This window comes from Stigmatopora argus, chromosome 3 (assembly GCF_051989625.1).
Source record: "Stigmatopora argus isolate UIUO_Sarg chromosome 3, RoL_Sarg_1.0, whole genome shotgun sequence".
NCBI classification, from domain to species: Eukaryota; Metazoa; Chordata; class Actinopteri; order Syngnathiformes; family Syngnathidae; genus Stigmatopora; species Stigmatopora argus.
Window position 1 is genome coordinate 14,273,587 of NC_135389.1, and position 17,995 is coordinate 14,291,581.

Sequence of the window (17,995 nt, forward strand, 5' to 3'; positions counted from 1 at the left end):
AGAGTTTTCCCGATGTCCTCTTTTTAAAGCGTTTGGCTCCTCCATTTTGTCTTCTTCTGGCGACTTTAGTCACCTTATCCTAAAACGGCAATCAGTCCGCACTCAGGAGAACTTGTGAGCAGAGTCAGCTGCTGGAAGTTGTTTGTTCTTAATCCTCTTCGGGCCGGTCAGTCATCACGCCGACTCTTGAGCGCACTTCAAAGCTCGGCACCACGGCGCCATGGCTTTCTTAGCCCCTTCTTTGGACGTCACCTTGAAAAGTTTGCCACTGGCTGCTTCCTCACAATGCAATCTGTTTTGTTCCGGCCGGAAAGATTATACCCTGCACCTTGGGATTGTTCTTCTCCCCTGTATGTGAGGTTAGCCACATTCTCACTCCTAGACAATATGTGCTCTGAGAGTCTAAGTCGTTTTGTGTAAGCGTCCGCTCGTTATGTAGCCTGACCTGGGTCGGGGAAGTAATGGCTTAGATGGCGAGCCTCGCTACTTCAGATCTGTCGGGAGACGTGTTTTCTCCACTAAACAACCCTCTGTGGATGAATTGTCAAGTCACTCAATTTAGTACGTGCTCTTCAGAAAAGTACACAGCAAGTACACTGCCTCAAAGAAAATGAGGTTTTCCTAGTGCCACCGTCAGGGCCTACTTCATTGGCTGTCATTAATGGCGCTAAATAGCTGGTAACAAATGATCGCTGCCAGGCCCTCCCAGTCAAAATTTGGATTTATCAATTAGATGTATAGCGTTGTCAACGGGATTGAAACATGAGCACTGTTATGTTTCCATGGTGGCTTGCCATATGGTGGGGAATAATTTAAAAAAACCACGTAGTAACCCCAAAAAATCCCCCAAAAAGTCATTGGGACAGGTGGTAGTGACACTATCAAACACTAATTCTATCAAAAATGATAAGGTAGACCCACAAAAAAGCCAGACAACACGAAGGAAAGGGAGACATGGAAAGCAGCTGTTCCTTGGTCGTAACCATCTGGAGTTTCCACTGAAGATGATATCCAAAATAAAGCTCACCACATATATTATTCTTGTTTTTTCATCCAGTTTTTCGGCGCATGCGCTTCAACCAATACTCATTGTTCATACTTTGAAAGGTTTTCTCTTCCAATGTCACCCGTCAATATTTGCGTCAGAAAATGTAAATGTTGACGGGAGACATTGGGTTTTATTGCCCCAAAAAACGATAAAAGCAAATAGGAAAATAGTAACATTTCATGTAATGTTTCCTTTTTTTTCTGATTGACATAATTTACACATTTAAAAAACAAAAAGGAAACATGTTGCACAATTTTAGCCACAAGTGGAAAACAATAGAAAGTGATACGTAAGAGAACATAGCATTCCCTGCAATTAAATCCTTTCGCTTCATTGATAATGTGGGAAAGAGCTAAAAACTGAATGATAAAAATAATTGGATGGATAAGTGCTAATTATTATTAAATGAATTAAACAGTAAACACATACCTCATGCATACTTTATGTAGTGAAGCAGCCTTAGTAGCCAAGCGACAACCACCCTCTGGGCAGACCTGGATGGATCTGTAACGGCAGTGATCATCTTCGTGCTGAGTTCCTGGAAAAAAAACAAGCCTGGCTACAAACCATGAAATAGGCTTCATTGAGCTCCCACATTGGCACGTCACACCTCCGACAAAGCGAACATACACGACGTTGGCCCCTGAGCCTGCAAGGAATCAATATGGGAATATTCACCTAAAAGGCTGCAGAGAAGAGGACTCAAACTGTGGTTTTACGGGGAGCAATAGAGCTCCTGTTGATGGAGATATATCAAGCCGTAGCAATCACTTAAATTGGCACTCCACTCTCTCAAGAACAATTAGGATTGCAAGGCAGCCGACAACCTGCGCTCTGGGCCAATTGCGCTTCCCATAAAAAATGGCTGTTTATTTAACATTGAAGGATTAGCTCTTTGCTTGCAGTTTGTGGGATTATTGAGTGGCTCCGAACACACCTGTCACTTGTGCGTGCGCAAACGTGCTTGTTTTACACTACTCCCTCAGGCCCCACTTGGTCATGTCATCACGCTATTTACTCCAGCACACGAGAAGCAGCGATTTTTAAGAGTGTCAATATAACAATGCAGCTGGGGCAGCCAAGAGAGCGATTTGGGAAGATGAATGCTGTCTCTTTCACGTTAAGTCTGTGCACTTACTCCAAAGAAATGCAATCAGTTTAGCAAAGTTGGGATAAGTAGCACTTGACCATATTATATGCATTTTCATCAATAGTGACTTCTATCATTAATTTAGTATTCACATTCAGTGGTGGCTGGGAATGACTTCAGATTCTAAGGCCATCCTCTGTTGAAGTTTTAATCAATTGATACAATATTGCTTTTCCATCTATAGTGTGATAAATACTACGCTGATAAGTCTTTCCACAATATGCTCAATAAATCTGCAGAAAGTCCATTGATATTGGAACAGAAAGTCGTCCTGGATCAGGCTCTGTTCTGGTAAATGTCGGTCACAACTGGGACAAAAAAAGAAAAAAAATGGCCCTGGCACTTTTGGCCTGTAACTAGTGTAGCACAACTGAATAGTCATTGATGTGTTTCCCGTAGGAATGTATTTCACCGTTGTACAAAAGACAATATGGTCTAAATTGTATGTAATAATTTAAATACATATACTATATTTGCGTGCAGTAGCTGCTCTTCTCTCTAAACAACTGTCACCTCCTTGCTTATTTTTTTAAGAATAAGGCTGACAGATTGTGGGATGTATAATGAATACTTGTCAGCAGATGTTGCAGAGTCTGTGAACGTCACTCATTGAAAGCCGCCGCAATATCATATGTTTACGAGTAAGTCCAACACTGCTAATGTGTGTCTTCAGGTTGCGAGAGCGATTTCTGGGGACCTCATTGCAGCAATCGGTGCCAGTGTCAAAATGAGGCCAAGTGCAACCCCATCACGGGGGCATGCGTCTGCACCGATGGCTACCAAGGATGGCGCTGCGAGGAGCTCTGTGAACCCGGTTACTATGGTAAGGCTTGCCAAATGCCGTGCCAATGTCTCAATGGAGCCACCTGTGACCACGAAACTGGAGAGTGCATCTGTGTGGCGGGCTACACTGGCGCTTTGTGAGTAGCCATTTTTCAAAGTGTCTGCTTTTATTTTCTGCGACCTGAGATGAAATCTGTCACCCATTTGTGCAATGGCAGCTGTGGCGAACGCTGTCCCTATGGAAGTCATGGGCCGCAGTGTGAGCAAGGGTGTCCCTGTCAGAATGGAGGCATGTGCCACCACATCAACGGGGATTGTTCCTGCCAGGCAGGGTGGACGGTAGGTCCTCTTTTAATGGCAAACTGTTATTTGATGCTGTAATCATGTGATTTCTTGTCAAAGTACTGTTAGGAAAAGTACAAAACCGCAAACAAGAATTGGAGATTTGGTGAGTCCAGAGTAGAGATCTATACTTTCGCATGCGGGGGCGTAACTTTGCCTAATGAGTGGCTTTGACCTAACACGAATTTGTGTGATATTTGTGAGCTTGAGTGTACTTTTAGTACATTTTCATGTAAATTATGCATAAGTTATATTATGAGGACTAATCCTGCAGATGCACGTTTTCAAATCACACTGCTCCATGAAAAAGGGCAACCCATGCTATTAGTGTTTGAGGTACTATGTGATCCAAAAATGTACTTGCAAGTGGAGGGGAAGTGCCCATCTCATGGGGGCAGCTTAGGGAGATACGGCATCTAGGGTGCCCAATTTGTGGAAGTAAAGAAGGGCGTGGTTGAGTATAGGACGAACATAAAATGATATGCGGAGCCAGATCAGGTGTTTCAGTGCTAAAATATCTGTGCAGCCTGCTCTCCAGTTCGGCCAGGCATCTGTAGGGGCCCTGAAGTAATAACTGACTCACGTGCCCAAAGGGGCCCGCTATCCCTCTTTACACACGGTCCCTTTACATATATGTTTCGCCACTGGCCGGCCCATCGGATAAATTGCCACCTCCACTTTTCTAAAGCTAAGTCAGTTTATTCTTTGGAATATTTTTTTCATAATGCCTCATATAGTGTGTGTCGGCCTTGGAACCTTGAAATGTGGCTTCTTTGCCAATTAATTCTGGCAAGGCATACAGAAAACCTATTACAGTTCATATAGAGTCAGACAAAATTCATCAAAAGTTTTGCATATACACAGCATTACATTTCTATAAAGTGGTAAGTAGCAAATTACGCACATGCTGCGAGTACCAAAATAACGATCCTTGAATTAAACAAATGGCAATAGTCTATCCTGGAGGTAAATCAATGATGGTGTAGAAATCTACATTTGCCTGACATTGTCAGCAACAGGATATAAAGTAGAAAATGAATGAGTATCTTTGAGGCATTGATCATTTTCTATGTTTTTTTTCCTCCCAGGGTTCTGTTTGTGGTCAGCCATGCCCCCTCGGCAAGTACGGCATCAACTGTAGTAAAGACTGTTCCTGTCGCAATGGCGGCATGTGTGACCATATCACGGGCCAGTGCCAGTGTGCGGCCGGCTTCAGCGGGCGCAGGTACCACCGTGTCATTTCTGAGCAGCTTGCCATTAAATTGAATTGACTTGAAGGCTTTTATTGTCATTATACAAGTATAATGAGATTTAAAGCTTTCACCACATAGTGGACAAATAACAACAGACCCGATTTCCGTATGGGTCAGATAAAAGGATGGTGTATTGATATTCCGTTGCAAGAGGAGACAGTTTCATGCTGACAATTACACAACTTGTGAAGTCCCTTGCTGAACTATTCTCTTTGATTTTCTAATGAGGCACCAACCTGTTATTTTAGGAGAGAAAGGGAACGCTTGAATAAGTCCATTCTCAAGTGAAATAAGTTGTTATATAAAAAGTCCATTATTCCATTTCAAGGTGAGTGGGGAGATTCCAATAGTATTGTAAATGTTTAATGAATCTCGTACTTCATACTGACCAGCCAGGTTTTCATGTCTGCAGCCTTCATCTTGCTCCACTCCCAGCTTGTCCATTGATCTCACGGTGGGCTACATGCTGTTTGGGCTCTGGTCATTAATTATAAGTAATGGGTTTTTATTAAACTCTCATTGAAATCCACATATCTCTTTAGTTCTCCTTGCCTGCTGGAGCCGCCCAGAGAAACTTTGCTTTATTACTTCAGTTCACGCAATCGTCTCGCGAATGGAAACTTTGACAAGCGCTTTCCTTTACCTTATTAGTAGTATCTTTTTTGCCATTACTTCTATTCATTTTGTCAACCGAGAGCAAATTAACCTACGTGGAATAGTCTGACCCATCCTAGCATGAAAAGACATACAGCGACGATGCAAGACATTTAGTCTTAAATGCAAGTCATAAGTAGTAAGTCGGAAGTCTTAATCATCTAGTTGTAAGCACATTCCAAGTCAACTCCTCTTAGCAAGTATCAAATCGAGTTAAACATCCTTGATCAGTTAAAATTTTATCGTCTGTTACTTTGCCCCCTCAACTGAGTCAAGGGCTGAATCAAGGGCTAAAGCGTTGGATGCAAAAAAAAAAAAAAGAAACTGAAAGGTTTGTTCTGAATTTTTTTTGTCTGGCATTTAAATTCACTTCTACTTGGCTATTACATTTACTTCCCATGGTAAAACCTGGCCATGTTTGGCACTCATTGTTAGAAAATCCAGCCCCTGTTGAAACATTAAAGTGCTGCTCACTTACTGCAGGGAGTTGCTTTGGACCATTTATTCCCTAAAATATGAATGAAACATTTGTTTCTGTGTTTTAAATGTGCACATACAATACAACTGATTTTAACTACAAACTAAACTTTAGAAAAAAAAATAACAACCCCATCAGGCGAGAGGTTTAATTCCCCATTTGTTTGTTTTAAAGCACTCTACCAAATGTGATTACTGGAGTCATCAAGCAGACATTTTCTTGAAATTTGGATTCATGAAAATGAGTTCATATTTTGGGTGTTCAGAATATATGCACATGAGATATTATGGTAATGTGTTATATTTTTTAGTAACTTTGGGACCGAGGGAAAAAGCAATTTCCTGCTTTGTGTATTAAGCTAAAAATATTTTTGCCAACACCTGGGATTTCAGTCTGTAGGCTTATTGCCATTGCTCCTCTGAAGGCTTAATAATTTCACAAAGCATCTTCAAAACATCAATAGTTATTTAGTGCCTTTAAAGCAGGATTCTCGTTTTGCACAGGTGCCAGGACGACTGTCCTGTGGGCACATACGGCCCACAGTGTAACCACAAGTGCGAGTGCCACAACGGAGCCAAGTGCCACCACATTAATGGTGCCTGTTTGTGTGAAACTGGCTTTAAAGGGCCAAACTGCCAGGAGAGATTCTGTCCCATGGGCCTGTATGGTCTTATCTGTGACAAGTACTGCCCCTGTAATGCCACTAACACTGTGAGGTAAGTGAACGGCCTTCCAAAAATTTTAATTCAGCCATATAATTAGCTTTGAAGCCCAGCTTATTCAGAAGTCTTAACACTTCTTGCCCGTGTCATTTAGTTTGCATTTCATTGTGACCTTCACTTCATTCATAATTTCTCAGCATTCATAGTTAATATGCCCTGGTTCTGGCTGCGTAAAAGTCACCACAGAGTCCACAGAGTGAAGGAGAAAGGAGACAGCTCTTTTAAAATCAGCGCACATGTACACACACTGCTGATGGTCAATCTGATATTGTTTGCCTGTACAGGGAATTGTAAAAATGCTTTGATATTACGATTTCGCATGCCGCTTTACCTGCCTGTCACAGGCATTACTATTATGTGGTGCGCAGCTTGGCAGATACCTGATAACACTTTTTTCCCCAATTGCTTCAAGCATTTTGGTGACGTTTGCAATAAAAGTAAGCGGAAAGGGAATTTGTCATTGTCTTGAAAAGCCTAAAGTTGTAAGGATGCAGGCCCCGCTTTTGTCAGTAGTTCGTATATTTTCTATGGGATTCAGGTGAAGGGATTTTGCTCAGGTTGTCTCAAAGTTAGGTGATATTTTTTGGGATCGCATGCCCATTATTCGTCTGTGTGTAGTAGCTCAGTTCATTTTTTATGGCACTTGTTCACATCTTTTTTTTTTATTGGTCTCATGAAACATTTTGTATAAACCGCTGTTTCACTTTTAGAAATGACTGACAAAAAATATTGTACTTTTTCACCATAACGGCATATTTTTTTCACTGCACTACAGTATGCCGGGGTATAGTCTTTTGCATTAGTCTTCTCCCTTCTTGCCATTTTACTTCAAGCTGCCACCCACTTTCTGGAGAGTGTACATGCACTCCAGGATGGACAGGAATTTACTGTAACGAGACGTGCCCGCCCGGCTACTACGGCGAGGGATGTATGCTGCCTTGTAGTTGCACCAATGGAGCCGACTGCCATCCGATCATTGGTACCTGCATGTGCGCACCTGGCTTTATGGTGAGTCTTTTTACTTTCAAGATAAAAATCGTACAAAAGGCTAAGCTCTCTATCGCATTTATAACTGAGCACCATGAGCAGCATGTGTACGCTTGAACAGATATGCTATTCTGAATATGAAAATGCTTTTACTCTCAATATTGTAAGTGGTTAAGTGATCAGTCCGCAGGTCAGGTCCAAATTTCAACCGCTTTTTATCATTAAGTATTTATTTTTAATCGTTATTTTATTCTTCATGTGGCGCCAATGTACGACCCACACACATCAGCATAGGGTTTGTTGAAATATGAGCTGATAAGCCAGAGCTCCAGCCAAGATTTGAATGCAGAACCGCAGCACTGTGAGCAATGTTCCCTCTAATTTTTCGTTGGTCTGAGCAGAAAGTCAACCTCCCTGAGCGCACTGAGTACCAGTGTGAGCGACATCATCGGTACTCGGATGATTCGCCTAAAGACGTTTCGCCGACGGACGTTTGACAGACGGGCAGGTCGCCGAATGAACGTCCGGCGGAACGTCCATTCGGCGACCTGTCCATTTTTCATGTAAAACATGCTGTAAAACACGAAAAACATAAGTGGACAGAGCTACTGCCACTTGCTGCCGCTTAAACGGCGCCATCATGGGGAAAAGGGTAAAAAAAAAAAAAAGCGCAGCGAGGACGAGAGTAGTGCGCAATTGCGCACGCGCGCAGCTTAGAGGGAACACTGACTGTGAGGCAGATTTCTTAACCACCAATGTGCTGGTGATGCAGAAAACATTTAGGTTGCCCACTGTTGTCTTCTAAGTATTGTAAGACCACTTTATTCACTTTATTCATGCACTATAGGAAATTAACTGCTTTGTATTCACTATAAAACTGTTGAACTATTATAAAAATAAATGCGGTGGTAAGTGGAAGGATAATACTTTACTGAACTGTAATGCATGTCAAAATCGATTAAGGCTTATTAAATTCATTCATTTAACACTAACATCCATTCATTTTCAACACTACTTATCCCTGCCTGAGTTGCGGGGTGCTGGAGCCTATTGTTGGGTAAAAGGCAGACTTTGTCATTAATTGTAGGGCACAAACAGAAGAAGACAATCATTCGCACTAAGAATATTGGTTTCAGTGTTTATGTTGAATTTCCAAAAATAAGCAACTTTTATGTAATAATTAAAATTGTGGGGTGGTACCACACACAAAAAATTAAAGATTGATGATTCAAACAACAAAAATTGCTTTCTGCATCACCACTAGTGTTCAGGAATGATGCTTTCTTAATGAATCCAAAAGTTAGTATTCTGCTAAACAAAATGCATTTCAAAAAACAAAAGTCAATTTAAAATTGATGAGCCAATATTGTTGACTTTATCTTAGTCACTAATATTTTCCTAGGTAACATCATTTTTTTCGTTGACTCACTTTTGTAATTATAAGAGTTGACCTACAATTATGCATTGTTACCATTCACTTTTTTGTTCAAGGGGTAGAATGACTCTTTTGATGGGTTTGTCCTTGTTCATTGTAGTCTTCACTGAAGAATGTAAGAACATAAAGAGAGATTCATATTTTCATAGTCATAACTTTTAGAAATTAATTCCCCAGTTACATCACCGTGCCTTTATTTATTCCTTTGGTTGAGTGTTGAATTGTGCGCTACATTTGCCTTCAATTAGTCTGAGTGAACTGAAAACAGCAAGCGACTGAGTGCCCTTTTGCTGCAATGCATTGTACACTTGCTCCTTGCAGCCACATTTTACCACTCTAATTATTTGTACAACTCCAGTGGCGTGTTTTTCGTCTTGCAATCTGAAGTTTCGGAGAAAGCGAGACCAGGAGAGTGTGTTGCGGGCGGTGTAACATTTCAGCGAAAATTGACTTTGTCTTGAAGCGGCACCGGTGTAGCGAATTGAGTCACCAAGCGAGGCGTGCAGACTGTGTCTTAATTTGCTCCACCTGTTCTTCCGCGCCAGGGAGGTCCGCCAGATCCATTATAAAGACCTCGAGGGCAAGAGTCGGCAAGGAACAGACGCACTGCATATGGTGGATTTGTGTCTGCACTCGCGTGTATAGCAAAATAAACCTTAAAAAAAAAGAGCACACAAGATGTCCCCTGTTAGTATGTAACCTTTCGTCATTTGGCGCCTGGTCATTAAATTGCACTTTTGCACGTAATGATGGCGTTGCAGCTCCGGATGTTGGTGTAATAGCTACAGCCAATGGGCCTGACCCTCCTTGCCGGATCTCCGTTCTGGAACCGAATCAGTGGGACACGCTGGTAAAGCATGGGGGTGTCATAGCTCCCGCATGCTTGAGTTACCTCTGGTAATTGGACACGTGTCTGGAACAAAATGATTACATGTTACCTATTCGAGCAGACCCGCCCCCCTTCATTATTACACGTGTAGTCAAATATCATTTGAACTGTTTCTAAGATCTGCATCCTGTTGGCAATGCTGAACGTGAATGCTCGGCACGTTAGCTAGTCTGAGATAGATTCCACCTCGCCTTTGTTGGTAACACAAAGAAATGATTTCCTCGTCTCTTAGGAATTTCAAACCTCATCAAAAGGTTCACAGGTTCATTTTCTGTCTTGCTGCATGAATTTTAAGACGGTCCGCTCTTCAAGTTGTTAGATGAACTGCTAGGACGGGACCTGATAGGTAATTATCAGTGTAATTTGCATCCAATCTCGTGGGGTGGCAAGCAGATCAATGTTGTGTCAGCGAGAGACATTCTGGATAAAAATGATCTCCAATTAGGATGCCGAGGATTCGGGTCAAGGACATGACGGGGTGGAGGTCCACTGTTACGCAAGAATCTGCCATTCCCGTGCAAGGCAGACTGACAGTTCAGTCGTTTAATAATGACTTCCCACTACCATGCTTTATTCCTTCTACGGCTCAAACGGAATAGGGATCAAGCGACTAATGAGGGAGCCATCGTTTGTCTCTTGAGAGGAGCCTTGCCAGAGTTCTGTGCTTCGTGAGGTGAGGAGCCAATCGGATGACGGCCAAATCAACGCGGTCATTGGTGGCGCTTAAAGCTCGAGTCAAGCCCAGCGAGCAATGGCGGCAGCCTCAGTTGTTGACCTCCTTCCCATCTACTTAGCACAAAAAAGACAACATAGCTGCCATTCCTAACGCTCTCAAAAACGCTGCCATTTGCAGTAGAACAAAGGTTCCGTTCAGCCGATTGATCAACATTTCATCGGCAGACAGGGGCTTTAATGTGTCGCGCTTGGGGGAGGCGAGCTGTTTTAAGATGCGCCTTCCGCCCTTGGTATCTGCGAGCAAATCTCCTTCCTTCTGTTTAAACAGAGTTCAAAATGATAACGAGAGCAGTGAGCGGCCAGCATTCCCCTGGCGGCCGAGTTAGAAGGGGGCCCAACCAATGCCACACTCCTGTGAGCCCCTAATTGGAAATCCAAATCATTGTGTCACCTGTCACTCAGGCCTCCTTATGCAATGGGAGAATGCACGCGTGTATGTGTGTGTCTGTGTGTGTGTGTGTGTGTATGTATGTATGTTATCCTAAGACTGGCTGGGATTTCCAGCTCGGAGGGAAGAACGAGACGGGTGCAGTTAGCGTTCAGCCTTTAAAGCAGACATTCAAATGACAGCAGGTTATGGAGGACATGCCGTGTACTTTAACAGATGTAATGATTAGGAGCTTAAAGGCTACACCAGTGTGACCACCAGACTCCCAGTGGCGATGTTATTAATGCGGGATTTAGAGTCGGAGGTTGACCGTGTCGCCTATCTCACACATCTCGATGCTCACCCCGTGGTTATATTAAGCCTCCCTTTCTCCCTCGTTTCAGGCAAGTCCAAAACATGATCACCCATGAGGGGATATAGAAAATCCTCCAATGCAGTGTATGCACAGTGTGCTGATAAATTCCTTAAATCCTACCCCAGTCCTCACGCATGACCCCACCTGACTATAGGACTCATAATTGGGGGACAAGGACATGACCCTTGAAGCCATTACTGCTTTTCAGTAGGATGCCGAAGCGAGCTAGAAGAAAAAAATGAGCCCTTGTCTCTATGGCAACTGATTCCAAGTGTGTAAGAGTTTATTACTTACTCTTAGATGTAAAATAATGAATTAGAAAAAAATGAATATATTTTGAAAAAAAAAAGGAAATACCATAGTAAATATCTTGTGTACTTTTTGGGAGAATTTGTCATTTTAAATGTGACAGGAAAAATTATAATTCTGATAATGTTAGTTGTGACTTAAGATGTAACACTGAAATATAATGTATTACATCTATTTAAAAAAAGAAATTATGTGATTTTTATTTATAGCCTTCACCATTTTATTTTGAATCTATATACACCAAAGTTTGAATGCCAGTCAAAAATGTGAAAATTCCAACTTTTGGCCAAGAGTCTGTCCATGTGAATCGTTTAACTTGAAATAAACATTGAAAAATAACATGACTTTAGAAGTTTGCTTTCAAAAGATGAGATTACTTAAAAAATCTTCCATTGCATCCTTTCATTTAATAATAGTGAGGAAAACAACTTTATTTTATCATGTTATTTTTTTTATGTATCTTGGTTGTCTGCTACAACCCTCCAATGTTCAAATGTGATCAATTTCTTAATGATCTCTTCATTACCGAAGGGCTTTAGACTCTTTATGTTAAGAAATCCAAGTATGTGCTCTTAATTCTTTTCCTCAATAAATATTTCAAATCACAGGGCAACTTCACAAAGCCCAAAGAAAAGAAACCCAAATTAGTCATTTCAGTTTCTAAAATGTACAGCTATTTTTGTCCTGCAGAAGAGAACACTATTTTGCTGAATACTTTCCCCCTGACGATTTCCATCACAGGGTGAAGACTGCGCAACTGAGTGCCCTCCTGGTTTGTTTGGACCTAGCTGCATATCCACTTGCTCCTGCCATAACCACGCTTCCTGCTCACCTGTCGACGGTTCCTGCACATGCAGGGAAGGTAAGAAGCAGCCAACGTTTTGTTCAGGTCTTTGTAATTGCCACTCAAAATCACTTGAGGGCTAATAATCCTCTAAGGAAGCAAGGCACTGATACAGCATCACACTTTATTCCACCAATGTAGCAATGGTGAACTCTATGTCAAGAGTGACACGCTGCTCTCAAAGGAGGTGTACTTTTCTTCAGGCGTTCTTTAAGGAGGTGAAGCCTCTGCAGCTCTTTGCTGTGTGGCTTGCATGACAGGTTAGCTCTAATGAGGTCTCCTAGGAATGAGAATGTATCACCATTCTCATCGGTGATGAGGGTTTGAGATGATTGAGATCATTCATTGTAGTGCTTGGTAAAGAGAGCGTGAAAAACTATTCAAACTATAGTATGCGTACATTGCAAGGCTTGAGTAAGTTGGGTAACAGTGAGGCAAGATTTCCTGTCAGACGAACACCACGGCGGCATCTCATTTCAAGTAGGAGATAGAAAAGGCCGCGCTAAGTTCGGCGAGAACTTTTCAAACGTACCCAAGCTCGGAAAAGAGCGAGAAAACATGTATAGGTAAAGGCTCGACCGACATCCACATTGAATAAGGTTTCAGTGAGACGACTCGGACCTGGAGGAGGACCTCCTGAATCAGGTGGACTTGGAAAATCTAGAAATGTGGAATACACCAGTGTAGTTCTGGTGTAGTTGGTGAAAAAAAGCTGCAGGAAGCAAAGATTTGAGACCTCCGTTCTCAGTTTTGTGCCAATCGCTACACGTTGCTGACATTATCTCATGGGCTGGCTCCAAAAGCCCCCCATTATGTCCTTTGCGTTATCTAGCTGAAATAAAAAGGCTATGCAAATTGCTATGTCCATGGGTGAATGATGAGAATGCTTATTTTTAACACGTTTAAAACTTGGTCTGTCTGTAATATTTTAACAGTAGGAGTTAATTTTCTTGTCCCACTAGGTCAGCACATCTTAAAAAGGAGAGGGTGGGAACCTTTTTTTTCTTTTTTTTAATTGTCAAAGTGAAACTGCACATCCACTGCAGCAGTTATCAGTTGCACTCATTTTCAGTGTGTGCTTAAAGAGCTCTGTGTAGATATTTTTTATGTACAGGAATTTTTTATTGACTAAGCATGTGCCCTCACAGCACAGAGCGACAGACGTAAAGCGCAGCGACTGAAAAATATTTAAAAGGGATCCAAAAAAAATTGGAGCGAGATGGAGAGGAAGCTGAGATCAGAAAATAGATGGGAGACGAGAATAGAGCAGCGTGTTTACGATTTGTAAAAACATTGGCAGACAGCATGAAGCAAAATTAATTTTGGTGTCACTTATAGACATGAGTCAGGATCCACTAGTTTTGGTTTTTTTTTACTCACCAAAAATCTCAATGTCATTACAAACAATGGCATATGGCCAAAAAAAATGAGTCTGTGGTGCAAAATATCTCCTCTTCTTAGACTCGAGAAGCTCTTCTAAAAGGTAATGAATTCCATGGATCCAATATCTGTGTTCCAATGCAGCCATGTGTAAATTGTAGCTTTTGTATAGGGAAGGACGCCATGTCCTTTATGGTATAATTTCAACTTTGCCTCACATTTAAGAAGTATATTCAGATACTGCTTGACTGACTGGAAGCTTTTTCCCCCTCTACCAGACCCAGTCCCAAATCGAATGACAAATTTAGTAGTCATTTGGCCGATGCAAAGTCAACTTGAGATGGCAGCAATTCACCATTTTAGATTGGAATCGGCTTACTTTGACTCTGTATTTACATTAGATTTATGGGGGAAATAGTTATATTTTGCATTTTCTGTATTCTATTGCTGGTTAGTAAAAAAAGGGGCGGGGGAAATTTAACCTTTCCTGGCCAATGAACTGTGTATTTTCAACCATTTGGTAGATTCAGTGTAGTAGTATATATAATTACACAACACAATATTTTGTGGAGCTAGAGAAATCTGTTGAGATCCTCTAACATGGCTTTTTAATGCCATCAATGACTTAGTAAAGAACACTGATGACATGAAGTGCTATAAAACCATGTACAGCAAATAAAAATATAGAAAATCAGGTGATAACTGGTTATGCTGTCTGTTGGAACTTGTTCAATTCTTCTCTAAAATATTAGCAAAAGTGCAAAACTGCAAAGTACAATAAGGAATTGGAGTTCACCGGCAGAGATCACTTCCTCGTGCGGGACAATAAATAACGTCCGTCACTTTGCCTAGTGGGTGACTTGGACCTAACGTCAATCTGTGAGTGTGCTCGAGTCTGCTTATGTTAAATGTTCATGTAAACTGTGCATCAGTCATTGTATGAGAAATAATCTTCTAGATGCATGTTTTACAAATCACAGTGCTCCATGAAAGAGGTTAACCTCCCCAGATGCACGGTGCGCTTCATCATGGAATAAAAAGGTGCTGATAGCTCTTCATGTAGTGACACCTCACCTGTCACTTTTTTGCCTTGTGTACTCAGATGTTGCCACCATCCATCACTGCACTTGCAAGAGGAATAAATCAATGGCTGTTGTTAGACTTTGACACAGTCAGTGAGAAGAATGATTGAGTCAACCAGAGGGGACTGTCCTCATTGTTTAACAGGCTCAATTGGACTGTACGATCAATACACATTTGGATGTCTTGGTTCAGATATCTGCAGCAGTCGATAATGTACAATATTATGCAGAAGAGAGGTCGGCGGACGCATCCCCTTGGGGGAATCTGGCAGGTGTTTCAGACAGCGTTCCAAATTGCTCATTTCGTCTCGCAGACATCGAAAAACCGAGACTTTGCACAGTACTTGTTTGAACATTTGGATGGAACACAACTCTTTTGAACTTTGTGTTTTGAGCACTTTGTTGTCCTTGTTATCCATGCGGTAGCTTTGTGGCTTCATCCACCCCCAAAAAAGAAAAGAAACGTTAGAAAAATGTTGATGGAATTTTGTTGTTGTCGTAATTTAACATGTGGGTCGATATGGCAGAGGGGTGGAAATGATTGCATTTATTTTAAGTTGATAGAACAGCTGAATGCATGGTGTGGATGAATAATTTTTCACTTCTAACTGTGGAGCCTCTTGCCCGAGGCTGAAATCTTGCATTTTACATCTACTGAATCCACAATACCACCATCTCTTTATTTCGACACACACTAGTGTTACCTTGACTTATAACTGCCCCAACTTGCGAATTTCAAGTTATGAACCATGGACGAACCAGGAGCAGCCATAGGCTACAAATAGCCTGCTATTTGAATATTTTCTTTATTATCACTTTACCAATTGTGGGCTATTCTGCCAAAAGTGGATTTTTCATTCACTTGAAAGTTGACATCCTAAACTTATTTAGCTTTGTTTATATGGTCTGTTTGATGGGAAGCTTTAACTGTCCGAGCATACATCACGTCTTACACATACTAATACTCTGGTTAATGAGAGTGTATAGGATGGTGGTGTCAATTATTAAATTAATGATCCAAATGAAAGTGGTAAATCGTGTTTACTTGTATTATAGGTGTTTGAAAAGAACCGTTAAAGATAGGATGTGCCCTTCAAGGCCTCTTCTCCTTACCTGTAGTAATAACTGTTTATTTCTATCCTCGGGTAGCTTCTTGCAATGCATCTTCTCAATTTCAAGGGCTGCATTTAACGCATGCATACAAATGATCCCAGTATACAGCATAGGGTGACTCCACAGCATGAAATAGAGATATACAGAAAATACATGGATAGATTCTTAGATGGAGTTGGAATTTGTAGCATCTTGTCCAATTTAATGATACTCAAGACAATCAAGAAAAATAATTATTGAAAGCTGCCTTGAACTAGACTAAATTAATGAGTGATTGTGCGTATTATTATGCTAAAAACAGTCATGTTTCTCTTCTCCATCTTTCTTCAGGCTGGCAAGGAGTGGACTGCACCATCCTGTGCTCCAGCGGTCTTTGGGGTCTGGCCTGTAATCAATCTTGCTTGTGCATAAACGGTGCTGCTTGTGACCCTGTGGATGGCACCTGTACATGTTCTCCAGGGTGGAGGGGCGAGCACTGCGAAGAGCCCTGTCCTGTAAGTTGGATGCCAAACTAAGAGGATATTGTAAATCTTATGACCTTGCACCCAGCGTGCGGCCTCCTTGTCGAACAAAACTTCACGCAGAGGCTTCTTTCTGTCAGGATGGCACTTTTGGTCTGGAATGCAGGGAGCGCTGTGACTGCAGTCACGCCGACAGCTGCGACACAGTGAGCGGTTATTGCCGCTGCCACCCAGGATGGACAGGTTGGTATTATTCTTGTATAATTTGGGGGAGGAAATCCCCTCAGACGCCATGAATATTCATTTTCTGCTGTCATAAACGGAAAGTCGCCAGGGCAAAACTGTAGCCACGCGTTGTAAAAGTGTTTACACAATATGTCCAAGTTGTGCTGCGTTAATTAAATGGACAATCCACTTTTGCTGCTCAGCTGAGATGTATGCGTAGCCCTACATTTGCGTTCCAACTGGCAAAGTAGTTGGCACACATTGGGGCTTGTATTGCATCCACACAACCTGGTGACCCTCCCAGCGGATAATTATTTTGAGAGAGATCTATGCATCCCAAAATAAGCCATTAAATGTAGAATGCATCTCGTAACCTACTTTTTTTTGCCCACTTATTACATTTCAGAGCCATTTTTGTACATTTACACACACTTAATACGCGGTCTGACAAAGAGTTGTTTACTCAAATTAGAAGAGCTCTTTCAATGGCAACAAAATGAGTCTTGTTGAACAGCTTTCAAACACTTTGTAAAAATATTCACTTCTGCTTGTTGTGAATTTATGAAAGTCGAATTTTCTAACTCGTGTGTCACATTCGCTCGCTACTCAAAACCATAAATCGGAACAATGATTAACATCATAAAACATCCTAAGTCTCCCCTCGGAATTAATGAGTATCCTTTATATTGCTCCGACGTTTGATCTGGCTCTGATTAAATTGTGCAGGAGTGTATACTGTAATGATGTGGCTGGTAGAAAGTTATTTCCAATGTCATTTGGGATATATTCTGAGCAGTGACTAGAAAAAAAAAGTGTTTCTGAAAAAAGCGTGCATCATTATGCTGAAAAGTGAAACTTTTGTATCAGAATGTCCAATTCCGGGGACTGTCGTGGGTTGTTTGTAGTTCTCATGCACGGCTTGAGAGGCGCGCTCACCCAGGGAATAGATTCCCCGAGTAGGGTTAAGTTTGTACGTTGAGCTTGGGGCATTTATTCTAGGAAAGTGTGGCTTCTATTATCTGCAAGAACGGATCTCTGTGCTCCAAATCCTGCACCGGTCTGGACCATCTGTCTGCCTTAATTGAGTCGCGGGGGGTGAAGGCCAGGGAGCAACATGCTGCCCAGTGGGTTGGACAAACACACAATCATGCACACTTGATGTCAGAGAACCTCTTTAATGGGCTCTATGAAAGAAGGTGCATCGGGGGTGGTTATGGTCACGGGAGTCAATCTGGGATGAAATGAGATAGACTCAAATAGTAGAGAATACGGGATGTAATCTTAGTTGCACAAATATTTGCACGCTTGAGAATGTTAGCATTCCACCGTTCAGTATTTAGATATACTACTTCTATGCGGTAA

General features: G+C 41.7%; 1 protein-coding gene across 3 annotated transcripts in view; it reads left to right on the top strand.

Moving 5' to 3' along the window:
* The window catches only part of megf11 (multiple EGF-like-domains 11), a 74,864-nt gene that overhangs the window by 43,175 nt on the left and 13,694 nt on the right, over positions 1-17,995 (top strand). For all 3 annotated transcript variants that reach the window (XM_077596377.1, XM_077596379.1, XM_077596378.1), the window contains exons 7-14: positions 2,872-3,118; positions 3,200-3,320; positions 4,412-4,548; positions 6,212-6,424; positions 7,264-7,438; positions 12,270-12,390; positions 16,278-16,441; positions 16,549-16,651. In XM_077596377.1, coding sequence (XP_077452503.1) covers positions 2,872-3,118; positions 3,200-3,320; positions 4,412-4,548; positions 6,212-6,424; positions 7,264-7,438; positions 12,270-12,390; positions 16,278-16,441; positions 16,549-16,651 — 1,281 coding nt within the window. The remainder of the gene's footprint in view (positions 1-2,871; positions 3,119-3,199; positions 3,321-4,411; positions 4,549-6,211; positions 6,425-7,263; positions 7,439-12,269; positions 12,391-16,277; positions 16,442-16,548; positions 16,652-17,995) is intronic.